This window comes from Pseudopodoces humilis, chromosome 13, assembly GCF_049639895.1.
Source record: "Pseudopodoces humilis isolate 2021_Gansu_Grassland_sample_001 chromosome 13, ASM4963989v1, whole genome shotgun sequence".
Taxonomy (NCBI): Eukaryota; Metazoa; Chordata; class Aves; order Passeriformes; family Paridae; genus Pseudopodoces; species Pseudopodoces humilis.
Genome location: NC_142212.1, coordinates 15,104,658 through 15,129,149, shown reverse-complemented (window position 1 = coordinate 15,129,149; position 24,492 = coordinate 15,104,658). Strand labels below are relative to the sequence as shown.

The 24,492-nt window shown below is 44.9% G+C and overlaps 1 protein-coding gene across 19 annotated transcripts in view; it reads left to right on the top strand.

Moving 5' to 3' along the window:
- Nucleotides 1-350: 350 nt before the first annotated feature.
- The window catches only part of MAGI1 (membrane associated guanylate kinase, WW and PDZ domain containing 1), a 329,499-nt gene continuing 305,357 nt past the window's right edge, over nucleotides 351-24,492 (top strand). For all 19 annotated transcript variants that reach the window (XM_088061981.1, XM_088061980.1, XM_014251694.2 and 16 more), the window contains exon 1: nucleotides 351-636. In XM_088061981.1, the coding sequence (XP_087918107.1) occupies nucleotides 351-636 (286 nt within the window). The remainder of the gene's footprint in view (nucleotides 637-24,492) is intronic.

The window sequence follows — 24,492 nt, the reverse complement described above, 5'->3', positions numbered from 1 at the left end:
CCGGCGGCGCGGAGCGCGGCGGAGCGGGACGGACCGAACTGGAACAGAACAAGCGGCGCTTTGTACCGCCTGAAAGGCTCCGCGCCCCGCGCAGCGCCCGCGGAGAGGGGCGGCAATACCGCGCGGCTGACGGATTTGCTTTTTCAGCGCTTTAAAATTATTTCTAATTTTTTTTTTTTTTCTTTCTTACTAAGAGGGGAGAAGGGACGGCGCGGAGGGGCGGGCGGGAGGCGGTGCGCGCCCTCCGCGGGCGCGGAGCCGTGCGGGCGGTGATGGCCTGAGCGGGCGGCGGGTCCGCGCCCCCTGCGCACCTGCCGAGCGCTCCGCGGCGCGGAGGGACGCGCAGCGCCATGTCGCGGGTCGTGCAGAAGAAGAACCACTGGTCCAGCCGGGTGCGGCAGTGCGCGCTCAGCCGCGGGCCCGGCGGGCAGCTGGGCTTCGCCCTGCTCGGCGGCGCGGGGCACGGAGAGTTCCCGTACGCGGGCGCGGCGGACGGGGACGGCGAGGCGGCGCTGAGCGAGGGCGAGCTGCTGCTGGAGGTGCAGGGGGTCCGCGTGTCGGGGCTGCCGCGCTACGACGTGCTGGAAGTGATCCGGAGCTGCAAGGACCCCATCGTGGTGAAAGCCGTCCGACAAGGTGCGAGGGGGGCGCGGCGGGACCGGGGGGGACCCGCTGCCCGCGGGGGGTGCGGGGCTGGGTGGCCGCGGGCGAGTGCGGTGCCGGGGGTGGCGAGCATCAGCGCAGGGCCCCGGCGGAGGCACGGACGGGGTGCCGGTGCAGCCACGCGTGTGCGCTCCTTCTGCGAGGGGAATGATGCACAGGCACCTCCGGAGCCCCGCAATCCCCTGCCCTGCGCTAAGCGCAGCGAGCAATTGCGTGAGACTTTCCCAAAAGCACCGCGGAGCCGCCAGCGCTCCCTGCGGGGAACCCGCGCTTGTCCCGGGGAGCTCGGTGTCCGGCTGACCCTTGGAGAGGCCCCCTTCCTTCACTGCTGGGGGAATGGGGCAGGGATCCCTTCCTCCAGCAGCTGAGCATCCTTTGGAGCTGCTGAGTGATAAGTGGAGTCTTGTTATGAAAGTGCAGCGTGTGTTTGCCGGCTGCCAGCGTGGGAAGAAAAAGCTTGGACCCTCCTGTATCTTCCCTCTCTGGCTGCAAGGCTGCTCAGATTTACCTTTTTCCCCCCTGGTTTGCCCTGGGTGAGGGCACATCCGCGCTGCCAGCCCTGCAGCACACAGGTGAAGGAGCAGACAGGTAGCTCTCCTGGCCGAGGAAGAGGATAGGAAGAGTCCTCCCATGCTGGATTAAAAAGATGCCACTTCACATCTGCGTACACTGAACAGTTGCTCAACAGGTTAGCTAGCAGGCCTGGCTAATGGGCTTGTGATTTCCAGGGCAGGACTTCAGTTTAGTGCCAAAAAACTGTTGGTGCTGCCGCAGCCACCGGGGCTGGTTGGATGGGCAGGAGGAGCAGGACTGCAGCTGGACAGCCAGAGGTGTGAGAGGTGGAGGAGAACCCCGAGGTCAGCTCCGAGTGCAGGAAGGAAAGGAAGTTTTCTTCGTGTTGCCCGAGAGATTCCTATGGGGAAAATTTATTTGTCATCCAGTCGTGTGCAGCCTAAAGGTGGGGGTTTCGCTGTGGCTGGTGGTGCGAGAGGTTTTTTTCCCTGTACTTCGTTCAACCCAGCTGGTAGCTGCAGACAGAATTTTTAGCCAGCTGGCAGGACTGTCACCTGAAGTCTTGTCCCTGGGCTCACTGATGAGCTGAGATGACGGGCTGCAGGCACTTGCTTCACAGCCATCCTTCAAACCTCCGGAGCCAGAGCAGATCACAGCGATGGGGTGTCGGAGAGGAGCTGAGCCCTGTGCACTCCCCCTCCACCACCTGCCCCGGAGCTGATCCACCACAGCACAGAGACTTGTTAGTCCCCTCCGGGACTCAGTAGCAGTATTCCAGTAAACACTGTCAAACTCCCAAAAAACCCCAGTTTTCCTTAAACAAATGCCTGTTTTCTCTGCTGCGTTCACTTCACTGGGAAGTGGTGAGGGAAACTCAGCCTGCTGGTTTCCCTGCCCAAGTGGGAGGGGGAGAAAAGCATGAAGAAAAGTATGAGGAAATTAGGCAGAGTTTTTTTTACATACTGATTGTTTTAGCAGAAGTATTAAAATACAGCTTGTGGTGTTGCAATGTGATCGGTGTTGGTGGATGAAGGAAGGTGTGTATAAAAACCCTTCCCAACCAAACAATTTGTGATCAAACTTTTTGTTGTTTTGGAAACATGAGCTAGTATAAATAAAACATGTCCTGGGAATAAACTGCAAGTGACAGAACTTGGTGGTAAATGTTTCTCAGCTCCAGGATACAGTCAAAAGAATGGGCAGAGAGCTGAGTTTTAGTGTGTTTTTTGGGTTTACCTGGAAAGTGGGAGAAAAGGGTTCAAAACCCATCTGTAAGTCAGGGCAGGCAGAAAAACATTGGGCTATTCCCATCTACAGCTGAGAACCATGCCCTTGGTTACTGTGCAATTGTACTTTACTTTTCTTTCTCCATATTTTAAAAAAATACTTTATTAGCCAAGAATGTGGAATAGAAATAAATATTTGGTTTTTAAGTCACTAAATATTTTTGTGGTCTGGAAAGCAGCTCCCTGTGCCTGTCAATGATAGCCTGGCATCTGCACGCTGCTCTGTGCAAAGCAGGGATCTCCCTCATGTATCAGAATCATAAGCATAGAAAAGGAGAGCATTTTAATTAAAATGCATTACTTCTGTGTTGATTAAAAATCTGATTATGAGAATGGCAACTGTCATTCAACAGGAAACTTGTGGCAGTAAAGCAGACAGCAAAGGAGTGTGCAGATAAGACTGTAAGCATTTTTTTTCCTACGATGAAAAAACTATGATTTTCCTCCTCCTCCTCCCAGTTCATATTTCCTAACTGATTGGTGCTGGAGTGCTGGGGCAATATTAACCTAGAAATGTGTACATTTTATTGCCTGTCTGTTTTGTATTACATTTACAAGGCTGGAAAAACAGGAAATTTACTATAAGTCAGTCACCTGCAAGCATGAGCAGAGAAAATAATGGTTCTGACCTTGCTCTTGGTGAAAGAGACTAGGATGTGAAATGTAGGTGGGAAAGGCTGTGCATGGGCTTTATCATTAAACCAGAGTTTGTAGACTTACAGGTTCACCTGTAATATTTTTTCTTTTATGAGTGGTAAGTTCAGAAAGTAAGTTCAAAAAGGGGGAACTTCTATGAAATCTCTTAATGGGAACACTGGTATTTAATACTGGTCATAAGGGATTTCTTGGTCCTTTGCTTACACTGTGAAGAAGAGTGAAAAAGGCTAAAGAACTTTAGTGGACCTTTCCTTTCCTTTTCCCCTTCTGCACCCTTTTTTGCTATTAGATTTGAGAATAAAACTGTGCATTATAGTTGCCAGTTTTGGGGGAGAGAGAGGAAGAATCTTTATGCCATGTAGCTTAGTAACTTTCAGAACTGTCAAATGTGTGAAAAAAACTCAGTTAACATGTAGTGCTTTTATGACTGACTGTTTCCATCTTACATCTGTGCCTAAGTTCTGATGAAATTGGCAATTAACTTCTGTAGAGTTAATAAATACATTTTTATTATTACTTGGTCAGTGAGTATGGAATTAATAGATTGAATTATTGGAGCAGTGGTCACATATTCTAGTACAAAGCTGGCATTGCCTTAAGATAGTGATTTCCCAGCTTTACTGTGAATATTGTAGTTTCCTTGAATATATTTCAGATTTGTCAAAGTAGCTCACTTTGATAAGTTGATAATTGATTGCATTGGATAGATAGTTGTAAAATCAGGCACACCATTTCTTCTCGTGGATCTTGGTTGTCAGAGTCCAGCACAGTAGAAGAGAAATTTGTTGTGCCATCCTCCAAAAGAGAAGAATTAAGACTGTATCTATAAAAAATGGACCATGTTTTGTTTGAGGCAGGGTATTTGGGTTTTCATTCTCCCTCAGTGAGAGATGGGCACATTCAGAGTGATTTCCAGGTTTTTTTGATCCTTTGTTCAATGACCTGTGCCAAACCACACCAAGCCAGATGCTTGGTATGGGAAACTGTCAAAGTTAATACGCTTGTTAAGTTATTTTTATTTTTTTTTGTTAGTTCTCATTTCAATGCTTTGCTTCCCTAAAAAAGTGACAGAATCCCAAGTTCCTAATGACCATTTGCTTTGAAAACTGGAGGTGCTGAGAGCAGTTTATACAATTAATAATTTTGATAGACTTTGCAGCTGGGATGATCCCACGGTAGGGAGGAGTTGAGGGGGCTTGTGGGGCTTTTTTTTTTTAGCTCTGTACAGGGTGGACAGGAGCAGGCATGATCCCAAGCAGAAACAGTCACTGTTTACCCAGTGCTATCAACTGCATTTGTTTCTTTTCAAACATTAACTTGACCCTAAGATAAATTCTGAAATACAGAGCAGTGACTCAATGCTTCAATGTCAGGCTGGCATCTGCTATACATGAGATGTTAAACTCAGTTACATTACACTAATGTGAACAAAACCAGCTTCTTTCAAAAAGTTCTCGTGAGCTGGTATTTGAATCTTTTATTTTCCTGAGAGAGCTCGTGAGATAACTCCTGTTTTGTTATTTTGGGATTTTCTGTAAAACATTTAAAGAAACAAAAAAAAAGGAGAAGTTGACACATCTGTTTGGTGGTTTAGCAAGCACAGGGAAGCAGAGTGTCACTTTGTGAGTGGTGATGCTGAGCATCCCACGCTGAGTGCCTGTGCCTGGCACCCGGTGAGCGCTGGTGCTTGTGAGGAGCAGAGCTTGGGACTGATGTGCTGGGCCAGCAAAGGGAGAGGCTGTTTAGAGAGTGAGCTCTTGCTGTTCCCAGTTTACCTCTGCAGCGTCACACATCAGCTCCAAAAAGTGTTTTCCTTCAGTCTCTGCTAGCTCAGTCTCTGCATGGCGAATTCTCTGTCATTTTTCCATCTGACCCAAATTCTTTTCGGACCCAGGTGGGTTTTAAGTGGAGAGGAAGAAATCTTGCTATCTGAAAACCTGGGAGATGTTCTTGTATTCTAGATTTATAAGGCCTGTTTTGAACTCTGACAGTTGGAGTAGTCATGAATGAAATGTAAAATAAAGACAGAATCTCTTCTTCTCTGACTTGGCACATATTTTGCTGCAAATCAGTAGTCTTCTTTCTTTAAAGAAATACTTAAAGAAGTACTGCACTTAGCAGTCATGAAATGTGTGTGTTTTGTATTAAAATACTGCCTTGAGGAAGACCTTGTCTCTACTGTGCCTGAATTTACAGTGTAGAACTCTCCAGGATTTAGAAGTTGATCCTGCTTGTGGCAAAGCAGTCATCCATCCTGTCCTGAGCCACAGAGGAGCAGCCCAGAGATGGACAAGAGAGCCCAAGAGCCACATCGTGCCTGTTATAAAAATTTCCAGGAATTAATGTGATACTTCTAATGGCATGGAAGGGGATTATACTTTCCACAATAAAGTTAAATCTTTCCACCCATTGAGATGGGACTCCTGGCTCCCTCATTATGGCCAGTCAGATCACAGAGCAATTAAATCACAATTATGGTCTAATTATGAGCAGTCATTCAACACCATTGCAAAATAGGATGTTAACACCATCCTGCATGTTGTTCCATGTTTTTAAGGCCGAGTTACAACTCCTGCATGAGTGAATTATTGACCTGCTATCACGAGATTTAAGATTCATCTTCCATGTTAGAAATGTCAGAATTTTTTTTTTTTTTAAACAGGTTTGAAAGCCAAACCAGCAGCAGCTCCTTGCATTCCTGGGTTTGGGATTGTCATGGTCTGGTTCAGCTCAGGCTGTGATCATTCATGCATCTCTTCTGGCTGTTCCTGTATCTCTTGGTCTGATGCCTGAGAAGCACGCTTGCTCCTTTGGCAGTGTATTCGTACACAGGGAAACATTTGCCCCAGGGCAGCTGCATTAAGGTGTAAAGATATTCAGAGCAGCATTTTTGTAGCTGTGCAGAGCTGATGATTTGAGCCCTCTCTCATTAGATTTCAGCGTGGCTCAGTTTGAAGTAATGTGGAGAAGATGCTGCTGCCTCAAGGGCTTTTTCTATGGCTTTAGCAGGGTCTGGGCTGTGGGCAAGGGCAGGATCTTTGGGTCCTCTCTTGAGGTTTTTAAAAATAATTGGCCAAGTTTTTTATTAGCATTCCTTTGCTTAACTCCAGACAGGAGCTATGCCTGCTAGTTATTTCAGGTGTTTGCTTGTTCTTTTTTTTTCACACTTCCTCTGACTTTGACTGGAACTTGTAAATCAAGGCATTTGGTTTTGATCTTTGTGTGCTGCGAGTGACTTAAATTTCTTGGTGAAAAGCACAGAGTAGTGGTTCTGTAAGAGCAAGTGCCGTGAATTTATAGAAGGACTGTGAAGAATTTGAGGTTAAATGTTAGCTGAAGGTAGGGGTCCTTGCTGTGAGCACTCAGACTTCTGCATCCTGTCTGAGCTCCTTCCAGCTCCACGTCCCAAATCCTGGAAGAGCAAAGTGCAGATCCTCCTCATCCATATTTCTGCAGAGTTTTTCTCTAGCTCAGCTGTGGAAAAGATTTATTTTTGCCTTTTAGAGACCGAGTATGAAGTGACCTTTTTGCACCAAGGGCGCAGGGCTGGGTCATCCCCGCAGTGATCTGTGAAGATCTTCTCCGCTCCCGTTGCCCTGTCACCGGAGGCATCTCCTGCAGGACAGGGGAAACAGCAGCAGCTTCTCAGGGCTGAGTGACAGCACTGCTGAGCCTGCAGGACCAGCTCCTGCAGAAACATCATTTTCACCACTATCATCATTTTCTCTGTCTCTCTCTCGACTCTTCATGTTTGATTTTCTCGGTCTCGTGCAGCTTGCCTGGCGTAGCTGCTGCAGTGGTTTGACAGGTCGGGGCTCAGAGCTGGCAGCCCAGAGAGATCCACGGAATCAGAGCCTTTAATCGCTGCCTTTCATGGCTTAAGTTTGGGGCTTCCTGCAAGGATCTGGTGTTGGGAAACAAACTTAAGCCTAGGCTATCATCCAGACTTTATCTGCTGATCTGAGAGAGAGCTGTGGAAGAGGCTGCCTGCTTCCAGAGCAGTTTGGCAGCTTTTGCATTGTGCTGATATGTTGGCAGATTGGGATATTTTTATTTTTTTTTCCCCTTAATTGTAATTTTTTTCTTTTCCTTCTGAACCAGATAGGTGGCCCAGCATCTCTCTTGGCCCTGCAGAAGCAGCATGGCTCAGGGTAAATGGGATATTTTTGTTGAGGTCCACCCTTTGGTTTCCAAAGGTCACACACTCCATCCACCCTTCCTCTTGTGACATTTTAAATGGTTTCCAGGAGTATTCTGCATTCTGCTACAAGCTGGACTGGTGGCATCATGCTCACTGTTAGTCACCAGCCCTGGCTCTGGCATCATTTGTGCTGAACTGTTTTGTGTTAGTAATATTATTTAAACCTGCATATTCATTTATTTTTTTTCGCTGCCCCTTAGAGAAACAAACCTGTTTTTTTCTTCAGGTCCTGATGTTTTGGGTTACATTTTTACACACTTGGCTTTTGGCTAAAAACGGTTCCAGTTTTTATGGTTGTGAGGGCTTTTATTGTAAGTTAAAAGAAAAATAAGGTTTTAAAAAATAGTTATTGAATTTCATTAACTGTCCCTTATTAGACTAAACAATAATGCTTACTACACGGTGTGAAAATAATGCAAAGTGCCCTGTCTTCATAATGGAACAGGAAATCAAAACAAACAAAGCCTTTGGGATGACTTGCAAAGTGGAACAGATGCCCTTACAATTGCAAGGCATTTGAATAAGGAATCAGTTTTGCATGGTTTGCTAATCCTTCAGTAAAGAGTTCATTGTCTTGGATTACGAATCTGTGATTTTGGAGCCCTCAAGTCAGTGTCTCAGTACAATTACAGTGGGAAGTGACTGACTTCTTTCTTCATATCCTTAATCTCTGGCTTGTTTTTTAAGAGGAAAACCTCAGCTCTGGGTTTTTCATTTAGTTATTAACAAAAAGCCTTTGAAAAAGAAGCTGCCTAAAATCCAGCCACTCCCTCAACACAAACAAAGCTGGGCAGATACTGTGTACTTTAAAAAAAACCTCAACTTTGATGTTCAACCTGTCTTATTCCAGTGGTACAGATCCTGCACTAAGTGGGTGTTTGACCAAACTGATGACAGACACAGATGTCTCCGAGGTTTTTTTTGATGAATAGGAGAGGAAAGTTAACTTCCCAAACAGGCTGAACTGGACAGGTGAGGACCTGGGCTGCAGAATAACTGCAAAACGACTTTTCTTAAAAATAGCAGGGAACATGCCTATCCTCCTCCTTCCCCAAAGGCGCAGCTACAACTCCCAATTAGCAATTTAGATGGCAGGAGCACAGGTGGAGGTTCCTGGGGCTTGGAGCAATTCACTGGAGCCTTGTGGGAAGCCAGGGATGGCTGGAGCAGAGGTGGAGAGAGCAGCAGGAGACACATAAATGATACCAAAAGCTTTGGGTTGGGGAAGAGTTTCCCGTTCACCAGAGGAGTTGTTCATACTGAGGCTGTCTCTAGGAACAGGCTGAGTGTTCTCTGCAGGACCAGGAGCGTGGCTCTCCCTAGCTGGTGGCAGAACCCAGGCACAGTGAGTCCAGCCCACTATCTTCTGGCCAAGAGAGCAGGAGAGGGACTTTTTATGAAGGTGTGTAGTGGTGAGATGAGGGGACTGACTTTGAGCTGTAAAAGGGCAGGGTTAGGTTAGAGACAAAGAAGTTCTTCACTGAATGGGTGAGGGTGGTGAGGCACTGGCACAGTGTGGCTGTCCCTGGACCCCAAGGCCAGGTTGGATGACAGTGGAAGGTGTCCCTGCCCATGGCAGGGGGTGCCAGAACTGAATGATCTTTAAGGTCCCTTCCAACCAAAAGCGATCTGTGGCTGTGCTGCAGTTGCTGGTGAATATTCTGTTGGACGGGGTGCCTGAAGCAGCTGGTGCTGCCCCAGGACAGTGTGTGGCTCCCCTGTGTGGCACAGGGACCATGGGGGACTGTGGCAGAGCTCAGCCCAGGAGGAGCTGGGGGCATGAGAAATCTGCAGTTTGGCTGAATTTGGGGAAACTGCTGGCTCCAGGCTGAGTCTCCTCTGCACAGTGCTGCTGCCCAGGGAAAGCACCGAGGACAGGACACCCGATGGCAACCACTGGTCCAGCCCAGGCTTTGTTCTCTCCCTGTCCTGTGGCTGAAAGAGGGGTTATGATGCAAAACAAAGAATAATGTCCTTCTCTTTTCCCTGGTATGCATTTTTCCTTAAACAATGAAGTAACTAATATATAATTAGAGGAATTTAGAGGAGCAGTAACAGCCTGACTGCATGAGCAAGCCCAGGAGTTCTGCTGGCTGCTCAGCAGGGACTCTGAGGATCAGAGAATCTGTTGTTTCTGAATAAAATCAGTAAGTTGTTTACTTATTGGGAGGGGGTGGCTTGCTTTGTTGTTGTTAGATTGTCTTGTGCTGGTACCCCAGCAAACGCTGTGTATTTGTTTGATGTGCAAATACCAAACTTGCTTAGCAATGGTACACAGTGTTTTGTTAATTTTGTATAGTGTGTGTGCACTGTGGAGTCCTCCCTGTCACCTACCGTCTGCTTTTATTAATCAAACTGTTTCCAAGGGGAGATCTGAGCCACCAATTGCTTTTATACTTTTATTTTATTTTATTTTATTTTATTTTATTTTATTTTATTTTATTTTATTTTATTTTATTTTATATTTTTTTAATTAAGAGATCTGGGCATGCTGAGATTGTTCCCCCAGTTTCACGTGGAGCTATTCTTGTCTGGACTAAGCTACAGCCTATAAATCCCTCATGTTGCTAGAAGCTTTGTTTGCTACAGGTGGAGCGAGGCAATTAAACCCCCACTGTCTGTCTCTGGCTGTCTCTGGGAGGTGTGGAGCTGCTCTGGGCAAAATCCAGATGGGCACTGAGGATATCAGGGCTCTGCTGGTCCAAGGGTTGGCTGCTCAGTGAGCTTACATATAGGGGAAAATTTTATATCTACACACAGCCTGCACTCAGTCCTAGAGGAGGAGCTGGTGAAAATATTGCTTCACCCATCAAAATAGTTTGAATTCTTGGGCGAGACTGAGTATATGTGAATGGCGTGTATATATATCAATATATATATTTAACTTTTTCACTTTAGCATCCATATTGTCAAGTGCTGCTTCAGTGAAAAGTTCCAGAATGTCCTTTTCTTCACTCTTAATTTTTCCTTTTAAATGGAAACTAATCCCACGATTTCAGTAGCTCAGGTTGCAAAACAGCCAGTGCCATGGATTTCACCACAAGTGCTAAAATTTGTTGTTGGCACAGCTATTTGGAAGCTGAAAAGGAAGAGTGTGAAACCACCACCGTTATGGCTGAGAACAGTTCCCATGCCCATTACCTCATCACCAGATGCAGGGGCAGCCTCTGATCCTGTAAAAACATTGAAAATCACTATTGTGGTGTTCCTGTGGTGAAACTGTTTTGGTGATACTTGTCCTGTAAATCATCTGCAGGAACACATTGGTTTTGAAAGATGGTTTTTGCTCATGAGACCTCAGTGGCTTTCAGGTTTTGTGATGAAGCTGCTGAAGAAGATCCAGATTCCCTTTTCCTGGCAAATGCTGGGGGCGGCTGCTATCTAGACCTTTGTCTGGCCCCTGTGAGTCATTTCGAGCGTGCAGGAGGGAAATCCAGAGTGCACCTATAAACTTTATCTGGAAAGGTGCCCAGTTTCGTCGTGCACAGAGGTCTCTGGCACGTTAAAGGCCATAAAATGGCATTTAGCTCCCTCATTCCAGGGACAGGTGGCAGTTACACTTTAACACAAGGTCACTCCTTCATGAGGATGGGAAATGTGCAGAACACCTGGGGGTGTGATGTCAGTCTGTCAGGAATGGGAAGTTTGGGGCACTCTTGTGCCAGGCAGTGCATGGACCGAGAGTGAGGGCTATGAAGAGCCCAGGTGATGGGTGGAGGGGAGAAAGCCAAGCACAAAAGGCTGTTTGGCTCAACTGGGATGTTTGTGACAAGGGCATGGACCCACAAACCTCAGCTCCCTCTTGCTGAGCTGTGGGGCTCTGCTGCTTTCCAGATCCTCATTAAAACAAGGGAGAAGAGTGAATTTCTCAGGTGGAGCAGCTCCCTTGTTGCATTTCCAGGATGTCCTGCTCAGGTGGAGCTTTGCCACAACAGTGTTTCCATAAAATGCCCTATAGCTTGTTTGTTTTCTTATTTTTTATTTTTTTTTTAATTTGTGCTTATAAAACATGTCAAAGGCTGAACTTTTTTATCTGCAAAAAAGATGGCTCAGGGACTAGCCAAAGCAACTTTTCCATTTCTTTTTGTTTTCTGTTGCCAATTTTCCAGTTGTATTAGTTGATGCTAGAAATACCCACGTATCAGTTTTTCCAAGAGCTAAATACAAAGAGGGTTTTTTTTACACCGTTCTGAGCTGGGATAAGATATCTTGGTCATATTGCAGACTGGCAAATTTGGATGTGCTGAAGTTGTTACACATGAGAAAAGCCCCAGTAAAAATGAGAGTGCTTAAATTTAAGCATGTGCTAACGTAACACATTGCAGAGGGCTTTTTGTATCTTGTCTGTAAAAGATGCTATAATCAGCACTGAGGCTTGCCTAAACCAGTGTGGAAATTGCTGTTTGCCTAAAAAGCCGGGCAAGTTGTCACAATCCCAGCATTAAAAGGCTGCAGTGGATTAACCAGAACCTATTTCCAATAGATTTAGTGTAGCTGGTGTGTAACAGCCTGGTCAGCTGTGTCCTGCCAGGGACTGTGGTGCTTTGAGCTGCTCTGAGTCCCCAGACCAAGTGGGTGAGTTGGCACTGCATCTTGCTGTGGTGGTTCTGCCTGCTGTCCCCCCGAGGATGCTGAGGAAACAAGGGAGCCCTGGCTCCTCACAGTTCGCTTTTATTTGCTGTATTCTGCTCTCGCTCGGGGCAGCGGCTGCCAGAGCGGCGCTGCCCGGATGGGATCTCGCCCCTGGCAGGGAGTACAAGCATTTTTCCACAGTGCTGTTGAGTTGGCAGGGAAGGTTCCATCAGCTGCCTGGCTGGAGCCTGGCTCAGGATGTGCTGGATCCCGTAATTTGTTGGTGGGTTTCTGACAAAAGAGTGTTTCTCCTGCCTGCAGCACCTCCTGTCCTCCAGGCCCTGGGTATATGCTCAACAGGAAGGTTCAAAACTTTCCTTCAAAAAAGTTAGGGACTTTTTTAGCAGTCTTACAGACTTAATTAAAACTGGTGTTCCTCTTCTGTATTAGTTGCAGGTGGAGGTAGATTTTACAAATAATAGCTGACTTCTGATGCTGTTCTGCTGTGGCTACTTTTTATAAACCTCAAGCATCTTCCAGCAACCTGTGGGCTTTGTCAAGCAGAGCTTGCTCCTCTCTGAGCTCTGGTTGAGAGGAAAGGCTTCCCATTAGCAGCACAAACTGATAAACAGATCTTCATCAAAGCCTCCAGAGGACAGACCTTGCAAGTGCTGGGACAGAGCAGTAGCAGTGCTGAGTGCTGATAGCTGTCTGAACTGGGGGCAGAAACACTGGTGAATATTTATTGTGTACTTACTTCTCCTCAGAATCCCTGGTGTAGAAGAGGCTCCAGCATTGTGATCCACTGCAGTGGGTCATGTGCAGAGGACTTCTTGCCCTAAAGACATTGTTTCTAGCTCAGTTTAGCTAAAAGGTACTCTCAGCCTCAGTTCTCCTTCAGGTGGTGTTGCACATTGATGCCTTGTTATACCCAGGTGAGCTTTAAGTTGTAACTTTTACAGGAAATGTGGCTGAAGCTTCCCCCTCTTGGAGGTAAAGAAGCAATATTTGCATTTCTTAGCACTGGCTCACATAGCTGCCTTGGAATCAAGTTGGAAAAAATGACAGAATGGCAAATGCATTGTTTTCCCCTTCTCTCAGTTCTGCATTTCCTCTGCACTGGTCAAATCAAACAGCAGTGACATTTCAAAGTCTTTCTGAATGGCAAAATTAGAAATACTCCTTTTCTGAGGAGTCTGTGAGAGGTGCAAACATTGCATGCAGCCGTTCCAGTGGGGAGTTGTTTAACTTGTCGAAATCTCTCTTTTGCTGCAGAACCTCTATCGAAAATGACAAATTGCTTAAAGCGGTTTCCATGTTAGACTTTAAAAAATTCAGTTTCTTTCCACCCAGAACACGTGGAAGGCATTTGTGCACTTGCCTGACTGTTTCTCTGTCCTAAGGCTCACACTCAGTGGCTTTGGACTTCATGTAATTTTCACATGCAGCTGCTCGGGTTTGTTTTCCTCAGATTTCTATAGAATGGGATTTTCTCCTGCCCTAGTTTAGCTGTGAAAACTCAAATATCTGCCTGGTTCAGACTTTGGGGACCATGGAGTGAGCAGAGGAGAGACACTCCAAAGTCTGTGCATTTTAGAAGTGATGTTCAGAGCATTATAAAATCCATAATTTAAGCTGGAGAGTGTGGATCCACAGCCAAGTTGTTGTAGTGTCCTTTAAAAGTGTTCAGCGGTGTTAATGTATCACAAAATGACAAAGCATCTTTTCCTTAAACATTTTCATCTACTTCACTGTAGCAAAGGACACACGTGGCAGGTACCAGACACTGAGGCAGGCAGTTGGCTGTAACTGCTCTAAAAATAAAAATTGCTCAGTTGAAAAGGTTTTTTCCTTTCTCTCTCTATTTTTATTTTTTTTAAAGAAATATTTCAAGTTGTCACTGTGCTCAGGTGGCCCTGCACAGAGCAGCACTATGTGTAGTGTGTATCCCATGAGGATGCATTGCCAGGCCTTGTATTTGGGCTTGTGAGAGGAGAGAGGCTGAAGAAGAGAAGTGGGTCTCCTTAGCAATGCTCAATAAATAGCAGGCTCCAGAAATAAAATGGAAATTGTATTTCTGGGACCTTGATGGGCTGAGGTGAGGGTTTCTGTGCTGTTCATTTTGCCTGGGCTGAGGTGCACCAGTGCATTGATTTGCAGAGTTGGTTTTTGGTGGCTCTGATGCAGTTCCCATGGATGGAGGTTGGTCCTTCCCCAGGGCCACAAGCAGAAGGTGGTGTGTGTCCCCTCGTGTGCTCTTGGCTGAAGGGCAGGCTCACAAACTCTTCCCTGTCTGACTGGGAAGGTGCTTTGCCCCAAATGGCATCGGATGAAGAGAAGTCAGCATTGCCCCACTGCTGTGCTCGAGACAGCCCTGTTGCTCAAGAGGGATGATTACTGAGTTAGACAGCAGTCAGGAGGGGATCTGAGGACAATCCAGATGCTTTTTCTATAACTCCCAGGCATGTCACATCCTGGCATTTCTATTTTTACCCACTTTTCCTCTAATACTTTCTTTTATCTGTTAGGATTCCTTCAGTTTTGGCGGGTTTGGGCTGATGTGGTATTTTGACTTTCTTTTTGTAGCTATACCTTTACTTGTAATTTAACATTTTGCTACAGTGTTGGTTTTTTCTCCGTAGTGGTAGTTAATAAAGTAACAGTTACAAATTTTCTGGGTTCTGTTTTTGTTTTTCTTTTTTTGTGAATGGTTTTGGAAATTACGGTTTTGTCGGATGCTGTTTGGTTTGGTGTAGGATCTGTCACAGCAGAGTCAGGTGAGCTGTCCTCTCAGCTGCTTTCCTGATGCAAATACTCCTGATATATGAAATACTGAATATGAATATGGAATACTGATGGATACAATATGTTTTAGAAGATAGCTTTAGAAACAGGCACCTGCTGGGAAGAATAACCCATTCCTGGTGGAATGTCCTGGTCTCTTGTAGGCAGAGGGCAGTTTATGCCTGGAAGCTGGAGGCTTTATGTACCTTGTTTATAGTCTTTGTTGCCTTTTGTGGAATATCAGATGCTGCCTTTGGCTCTTCTTGTTATGTGAAGAAATGTCTGATCCATTTCTGAACCCTGCAGAGCTCCCTGATACCAGGCATAAAATATTTTTTTAATGGGCATTAAGCCTGCCTTGCTGGTTGTGGTGTCTCTGGCTAATAAAACCATTGCACCCCAAATACCCTGCAGATAGAGAGATCTGTTTCAGAACCAGCTTCTTTAGTTATGTAACAATGTGAGAGCTTTAATCCCTTTCCTCTTTCTGTGTGTCCAGCAGCCAGCATCATCACCAGCAGGACTGGGCTGCTGCTGTTCCCACAGTTTCATACCCGTGGTTGATAATTAACCCATTTCTTTAATAATGGTGCCATGTTTGCCCTGACCTTTTTTCTTTCCCGCTCTCCAATTGCAATCCAGATTAAATTCAGCTTCATCCCAGCAAAACACTGAAGTTAATATTCCACCAGAGGTGTGCTGATAAACCCCTTCACTACCTGGGAAAAAATTAGCTCAGCGTGCTTGATTTAGTATCTCAGGTCAAGAGAATGCACCAAGTTATAGGAGAAACTGCCTTTAAAATGCAGGCTGAGCTCACAGGTTCAGTCCTGACCAGCAGTGTTTGTCATAATTGACATTCCAGCAAGTTTTTCTCTTTGAGGGGGTGTTTGATTTTTAGAGAATACAGACCCACGTTCTGTGTGAACTTGCACAAGCCAAGAGAGGGGACAGGCTCTGTCTCAGCCTCAGTGTCTCGCTGTGTTCCCTGTCCCTGGCAGGGTGGTGGCTTTCAGAGGGTTCCTGGCTGGGGACGTGGTCCTGGGCAGCTGCTGGAGGTTGGCAAGGTCAGGTGTGAAGGCAGCAGAGGCAGTGTGCTGCTGCAGCCTGCTTCTGGAGCAGGAGGATGGAGCAGGGCTCATCCCCCTGCCAGCAGGCAAACGCTTCCAGGCTTCGGTGCATTCCTAGGTGTGGTCATGGCCAATCACACAGCATTAAAATTAATGAACCCTCATGCAATTTTAACTAGAATGAAAACTGTTGCAAAACTTAGGTACTGGGTAACACCAAAGCCTGTTTTACTGGGGAGAGATGGGTGTTTGTGAAGCCACTGGGGCTTAGCTCCTGCACTGCTCCCTTTTCAAAGATGACATGTTTTGATTTATCTTCCTTTCCCAGAACCTTCTTTCAGCCTTAGAAAAGCAATGCTTATCATCACTGTTGTCAGGAGCCTGTGCAGCAGTTTGAATTACTGCCTTTCCCTTTCTAGTGCCATGTAAGCCAGCATAAATCTGTACATTACACCAATTTACATTTGGTGGGATTTGTCCTGACATGTCCAAAGCTTCTGACTCTTGATTCGTTGTATGAGCAACTCCTTTAATATGGAGCCCTCGGGACAAGACCCAATTTAAAATAAAGTTGTGCAGGTAAAAGCAGAAAGGCATGGACTGTTCGCCTGTGGTCTGCAGCTGAGCTAACTGAGGAGTTTAAATTCTGCTCTGCACTTCATCTTGAGTGCTGCACTCCTAAAGGCAGTGCCAGCTTCTGGCCTCAGCCTTGCCTTGGCCAAGACAGAAGCTGTTGGGTGTGAGCACCCGGGATCCCACAGCAAGAAGAGGCTGATAACAGCAATTCCTCAGCTCCTTGCAGGATGAATCTGTGTTCTCTTCTCATATGTACTCCTTTTATTTAGGTTAGCCTCGCTTTTTGAGTTAAAATATGTATGCACAAATCACTTCAAGCTCCTGTTGATGTGGGTTTTGGGTTGTGTTACTACTTTTTATATATTTTTTTTACCCTGCCTAATGTGCATTTCTCTGTTTGAGAACAAGGTTTAAGTAAAGTGTAAACTATAAAACTTCCATTAACTCCATCAAGGGGATAGGATAGCAATGAGCCCCAGATACCTCTGTGAAATACCTCGGTCTGAAAGTTTACTGCATTGGTTTCATAAGATTGAAAGCTTTTTGCCCCTGATGAAAGGAAGGCTTTGCTGTAAAACCCTGTTCCTTACTCATCTGGCTATTCTGTAGTTAGATGCAAGCTAACTTGCTGTGTGCTTTGTAAATCTCTAAAGGAGAAGTTGGACATGTGTGAATAGCTGAGTGATGTATTAAATAAATGAAGCAAGGAAATGTGCCATCATCACTTTGATAGAGACTTCTGTCACTTGGGACTGATTTTTTCAAAGGATCTAATTTCTAATTCTAATTATGAGATTTTTAAATATGTACTGAGCCTCTTAAAATCAGTATCTCTAAAGGGCCAGATTTTAAGTGACACCTAAAATATCCAGGTTTCTTTTGGAGGATGTTATGTATATATGCACATAGTAGAAATTCATGTCTAGAGTCTACAGCTAGAAACTATTGGGGAAAAAATCTTAGTCTATTGCCAGCTCTGGGCTAACACTGTTTTTCTTAGATACTTTTATAATTCTTTTTATGGGTACTTCTTGCTTCTGTGACACACCACGTTGCAGACAAGGGCAAAAGTTTAGCAATCTGCTGTGCAGAAGGGCTGATTTCATTGCCAGCTGCTGATTCTGGCTGTGCAGCTCTTGTACCAGCCAATTAAACCACACTCATTACAGCCTTTGTGGTTTGGAAGTGAAGTGTTCCTGCCTTTAACTCGTAGTTTTACAGGATGCTGGTTTAGGCTGGAGGTTTGCAAAGCTTGAAATCTTATATTTTCCTCTGCTGCGTGCTCCAGGGGTAGGGGAGGTGAAGAAGGAGAGCTCCATGGACAGTGAAGTGGGAAGGTGAGCCTCTGTCTTTGAGCATTGTGAACCTGCAGGCAACTCCTAAAATTTTCCTGAAACACCACAGTATCTGGCGTGCCAGGCTGCTACAGACAGGAATGGTCTCAGCTGCTGTGTTGGTCTTGGAAAAAAAGTGTCCAGTGCAGTAGGAAGTGCCGAGCATCCCTTCACAAGGACGTTCTTTCAGCTCCCCAGGCACGGATTTTTGCCTGCCACCCTCGTGGGGAAATCCTTCCATGCTTGCAGGCCAGTCTGGGAAAGCTGCTGGGCAAAGATGGGGAGGAGGCAGAGATGGGAGAAGAATGTGACCCTCTGAGCTGTGACTGGTGACTGCGCTATTTTAAAGTCAAACTTAATTTTTAGCTCTCCATAAACAAATCTCCATGCCAGCTTCTTGTGTAGCTCTGAAATCACTTGTGTCTGCTGCTCCGTGGCTGTGTCCTCCGTGGGTGCCACAGGGAGAAGAGCTGATCCCTCCTTCCCCAGATGCCTCTTGGCACTCAGGACCTTTGAAGAGGTGCTTTGCAGAGGGGTGAACCCTTCAGCTCTTCTGAGTGTTGCATGACAGCTTCTTTATCTGGGGGTAATGGACCTCATGGATTGGGTAGGGTGCAGGTTGCTGTGGGAGCTGGTGTCCTTCACCCAAATATCCAAGGGACTGTCTTTACCCCCAGTACTTTCATATTTGACCTAGAAATGCAGTGTTTTCCTTGGGAACACCACGTGCAGCGTGGGCAGGGGAGCAGCAGGGATCCTGTCCCTCAAGAGGGTCAGTGATGTTTAGTTTCCTTACGACATTATTGCCCTGTTGATTTTAACTTGGAAACTTCAGTGAAAACCACACACGCTGCTGTGAAAATTCATACTTAGTAACAAGTAAACAAGTGATCCAGCAGTCTGAGTCAGGAAATTCCCTCCAGACCTTGTGGGGAGGAGGAGCTTTGCATTTTTCTTGTCCCTCGTTTATTTTTAGTCTCGTCTCTAACACTGCTGATAGTGCCATTACAGCCCTGCAGATTAAAGCCCCAGCATGGGGTGGAGTTGAAAGAACGATGCTGCAAAGCAGTCAAAACCTCCAAGATTTTCCAGCAGCGTCATGCTACAGGCAATTAATTTAGTCTATTATTTGCCTGCCTGGGCACAGCTCAGTGCCACAGTTCTGTGAAAGTCTTTGATTTCCTTGTGCATCTCTTGTCAGAGGCCATGTCTTCAGTGACTCTGTCCTTGTGACTTGAAAGTGCCGTGTTTCTGAGGCTAATATTTTGGGTGTAACAGCTGTCTTTTTAGGCCTCTTTCTCCCTCAAATATATTTTGCCCTTGCTCTGAGTGTGTGCTGTGTTTTAGAGTGGAAAGACAAGAGTTTAAGTCCTGTGCAGCTCCCATCACTGATAACCTTGGTCTGAAGCTGTCAGTAACCCTCACAGGGTTTTGGGTGTCTTGGAGGAGACATTCTTGCAGCAGCACCCATCTGCAAGACCAGATGATTTACCCAAGAGCTCTTGGCATTTTAGGGAGGCCCTTTTTTTTTTTGCCATGGCTGACTGTTAGTCTGAGTCAACAAAAGGGTATTTAAGTCAAGTAATGGTTGTTGGGTTTTCTGAGTCTTTGTTTGCTGACCCGTTAGTCAAAACCCTCAGCCATGGCAGAGGATGCTATTCAGGACTGCCCAGAGCTTGGAAAGTCATAGAAACAGGAGTTTCTGTGAAGAGCTGGTTGTATTGCATATATTTCATAGGAAACAGTTTTAGTCAAAGTAGGAATCTAAGGTCATTTATCCTCTGCAGCAGTAGAATCTGCACCTGGTCTGCGATGAGAGAGGTGATGGAGCAGACACAGTGCTCACAGTGCAGCTGGGCAAGTGTCACTGTGATTTGGGCAGGACAAGGCTCAGGGAGCAGACAGAGCAGCCCTGACAGTGCAGGACCCAGAAACAGCATCCAAAGTTGGTGTGCCTGGGCTTGGAGAGTTCTGATCACCGAGCCAGCCTGGCTGTCTGCTTCCCTGGGCTGAGCCCTGCCCTCTGGGGAACCTGACGGACACTGCTCAGCCCTCTCCAGCACCTGGATATACCTTGAGGCATATCCTCAAGTAGTTCCTGAGGAGCTTGATTCTGGAATGAGGGGCCTGGCTGTGCTCAGCTGCAGTTCTGCTGCTGCCTTGGGTTTGGCCAAAATGTCACAAATCTGCTGGATTGTGGAGGAGGAGGCTGGTCTGTCGCGGGGAACCTGAAGAACGTGTTCGGAGACAAGACCAGCTGCTTTGCTGTTTGGGGTTTTTGTTGTAGACTTCTGCCAAGCATCTGCAGGCTCTGATCAGCCTCTTTGTACCTGAGCAGCTTTAACAAAACCATTTTGTTTTCAGTTGAACTGGCTGTTGGGTTTGCTTTATTTTTAAACAAAGCAAGATCTCCAGGGGCTGGTGCCTGTTGAAGTTTCTCTGTGATAACATAGAAAGGTTCTCAGTTAAAATGCAGCTGAAAAATAATTTAAAGATATAACAGTGTGTGCAGGGATGGTTACAGAAACCAAGGAGATCTGTTTCTTTACTTGGGAATCTTGGATTAAAGTCTGTTGTTACATGAAAATCCAAACTTTTATTCAGTCTCCATTATTCATGCAGTGAATACCTCTTTGGGCTCCCCATAAAGATGTCCTTTTCTAGGCTTACAATGAGTAGACAAACATTATGTGTTTATACCAAATGCTGGAGGATTTATGAGTTACTAGTATGTGGTTTGAAGTAACAATACACACAATGTATTGTATATTTTTGTATTTGGCCTATGTTTAATATAAGATTAAATGCACGGGTTTTAAAAAAAAGTCTTTCCGATGCTGAAAGCAAAAAGCATGATCTGTAGTGAGGCTTTACAGTATATAGATTTTTTAAGGGCATTTTTAAATTTCTTTAATATATTTTCCATGTAGAAGTATGTATTTTGCACTTCAAGTGAGGTTCTGTTGGTTGCATTTAGTAGCAAACAGCTGGGGATTCTAGTGCCTTAACCACACAGCAGCTGCTAATTAAAAATATATAATTCTACCCTGATTAGTTTGTAATTATAATAATCCCCTTAAATTTGATTATTACCACAGTGGGATAACCTCAGCCACCCTGTTTCATTGTGGGGCCTGTGAGTAACAAAACTAGTCATTAAGAGCTGATATCTGGCTCCTGAATGATTTCTTCCCAGAGAGGAGCACAGGGGAATAAAGGCACCCCATTCCTGTGTGGCTTTGGGCATGCCTGGTTGGAGTTTGGATTTTTTTGTTCGTGTGCAATAGGCAAGCAGTGCACTTAGTTCGTGGCAATAGTGAATTTTCTTCAATGCTACTTTGGCTCTGATAAATTTATTCAGTTTATTCTTGTCTTCTGATCTGAATTCTCTCTTTTTTTTTTTTTTTTTTCCTTTATTTTTTTTTTTAAACCACCTGGTCAACTTTGCAAAACAAAAAAGCTTTATAAAACATAAAAGTCACGCTTTCAGCCCTAGGATTGCTTTGCTTTCATCTTGTGCCCATCTGCTTATCCTTCGCCAGTTTTTTCTGAAAATATTTTGTAACTCTTGATAGCAGGGAATGTCCTCCTTTCCTCTGCAGCACCTGGGTGACATTGTAGGGCAGAGCAGTAATAAATAACTGCTGCTGGAGAGCAGTTTGGAAACCCTGAGTTCTGGGCAGGCTTTTCCCCTCTTGCTGCAGTCCTGAGACATGAAAAGAGGCCGTGTCAGAGAGATGCCCTAATCCAAAAGTGTCAGAGTCACTTAGAGTTCACCTCTGACTTCGGTATCTGGTATTAATGGAAGAGCTGAAAGGCCAGTTTTAATATACACAGGAGATAACAGAACCTGTCATTAAAAAAAAAAAGAAATAACATCTCCCAGAGCACGCAGAAGGGACTGCATCAGTGTTCATTAGGAAAGGGCTTGGCTAGGGGAAGGCTGGTGCTTGTCCCAAAGGTTTGGGCAGCAGAGGTGTGCTGGCCAGTGCGAGCTGAGCTTCTCCCAAGATCTCTTTGTTGGTGGGACAGCTTTTTTTTAAGCCAATTATGATTTATTCTATATCTCGAATAACAGAGCCTGGATGTCTTACCGTGTACTTGAGAGATCAGGGCAAGCCTCGGTGCCTCACGCCAGAGATAAAGGAAAGAGTTTTATTTTTTTCCTTAGCATCATTCTGTTTATTCCCCTTAGCTTTTTTAATTGCTTGCTTGCTTGGTTGTGGTGTTTTGGATTTCTGTACATTTATTTATTGAGATTGACACAAGCATTTTAGTGCATATTTTAAAAATGTATGTAATTTATGTTAAGATTTCGATGCCCAGATGTTCCCTTGCAGTTTAATTCCACCACACATGGACATTTGCATACAAATAAAAGGAAATGTCTTCTGTGTGTGTGGATAATTGATAGCTCTTCCTTAGGTAAAGTCAGCTAATGTAATGCTTGTTAATTTTAAAGCTCTCCTGTGGTTGGCAAGGAACTGAAGGTATCGATCAGGCCCTGAGAGATGCAGTTTCCTGCAGCTCTGAAGGATGATCTCTGCTCTGAGAGTCACGAGTCCACAGTCAGCTTGTTCTTGGGTAAAAGAGAAAATTTCAGTGATTTCTAACTTTGGCTTTCACTCTGCCTGAGATGTGAGCTGTCTGTGCAAAACAGAGCAACAGAGATTTATGATTCTCCTAGTGAAGAGGCGACTTGCGCTGCCGTGGCATCTTGTATCTCAGAAGTTAATCACAGCTTTTCTCTGTGTTGCTGGGTTACGTTGCTTTGAGAAAAAACAGAAACTGCTATGAACAGTATGAATAGCTGAAACCACAAGTCCCACTGAGATTACAGCCAGCTCCTCCTAAAGGAAACGGATTCAACCACCAACATAGTTTTTCATTAGATGATTTTTTTTCTTCTGAGTGAACAAAATACCCCTATTGTGGCATAATTGTTTAGTTTTTAGAGATGTAGGCAGAGTTGCAACTACATGACTGTTTGAAATAATAATTCAACTAGATGAGGGGGGAGGGCAGAGAGACATTTGGCTTTTTATTACACTTTGTAGCATGTTGCAGACTAATGCAGCAGGTTTTAATTTTCTTGGTTTCTGTGCGTTTTGGCTCTGCAAAGGGGGGAAGGAGGAAAGTCTGTCTTGCATTTCAGGACAAATCTAAATCTGATGGACAAAAGTTCTGGCTATCTGATTGAAAGCTTTTGTTGCTGAGACTGAGTGACTTTACCAGGCTGGCAGGGCTGAAGTGATTTTTGTCTCGGATTCAATGTTTTGAATTGGTTAAATGTATTTACTTGTGGTTAATGGGAAAGTTAATACTTTCATTGTGGCAATATGATAATGGCTAAAAATCGAGCTGAGCTGTATGTGGGGAAAATGAAGTATAGAAAAACCATGGAAGCAGAGTTTGGACCCACAGATGTAATTTAATATAAGCAATTTTTGATTTCTGGTATCTTGACCTTTCATACCAGAAACACCCAGAGTTGTAGCCAGTCCTTCAAGATGTGCAAAATTATGGTGATTTTGATGAACATAATTAAACAGAAGATGGTGAAGTTTACCATATTAATGCTTGTCATCTGAAATGACTTCCATGTCTTAGCTGGAAGTACAGAGATTGATTTGGTCCTTTCTTTTCCTGCCCTTGTTTTGACAAAGTACATCACATCAACAGGAGAGGTTGCTGTTTCATCCAGATGGGCTCATCAAAAGGTGGCATTTACTTAGGGGTTTAGGAGGTGCAGTCATTTAGGAATTATAAAAAAATTATCAAAGGATGAGGGATCTTGGATCTGTGGTTGTTAATGTGAAGAAAAGACAACAGTTTCCAAAAAGTGCTTGAGTAGCTACCCACTGGAAGCTTGATGATTTAAACAACATCACATTGGGATATCCCCATCAGTTTTAATTTTACAAATTGCTGTTGTGTTCATGTACTGTCTAGGCTAAATGTAGCAACCATACTTTAGGAAATTTTTAAATATAGGGTTGGCCAGCCTCTGTTTCTTTGTAGACTTTTCTCATGGGAATTGTCTGGCTGGTTACACCATGACCATCAAACATCAGACAATGCAAGGAACTTCTTCCCCTTGCCCCACTTTATTTCCATCTTTCTTCCCAAAGGCAGTCCCTTGGAGTGGTGACTGTGGTTTGCTTCTTTTTTTCTCTAGGAATTTTGTGAGCAAACTGTTGGACTTACTCATAAAGGCCTTTCTAGCATCTGATCTTGGCTAGAAAGTTTTTCAGAGAAAGCTGTGCTGTGTAACTGTTTCAGAATTCCCTTGGGAATTAATAACAAATAAGGGAGTAAAATTAATGTGTTGATCATCTTCAAAAGCTGCTGAACATCTCATGAATGTTTCCATGGCCATTGCTGGGTGGCTTTTACAATGACTGAAAACTGCACTGTGAGCCTGCCCATGTCTAGGGCTTCTTTTTAGGCAGGCTCTCATCAGAGCTTTGGAAATCAGGGTGCAGAAGGCACTCTTGAAAGTAAAGAATGTCTTAGCATAGCTCTGCATTTAAATACTCTCATTTATTTGGTCTTTAATGTTTTATTAACCATCTAAACCAGTTTAGATTGCAGCTAGAGATTCAGCAGCAAAACCAGATAAACCAGTATGTTTTGCTCACCTGAACATTTGTTGATAGGAAGATCCTCCAAGCACTCCTGTGTGCTCTTGTTGGGTTGGAGAGGAACAAACACAGAGCCCTGGCAAGCAAGTGAAGAAGGTGAAACTCCAAAAGAGGTGGAAAACATCCAGACAAGACATATATTTCAAAAGGGTTTTTTTAATGAAAATAATCCATCATGAGAAAATGAGTATG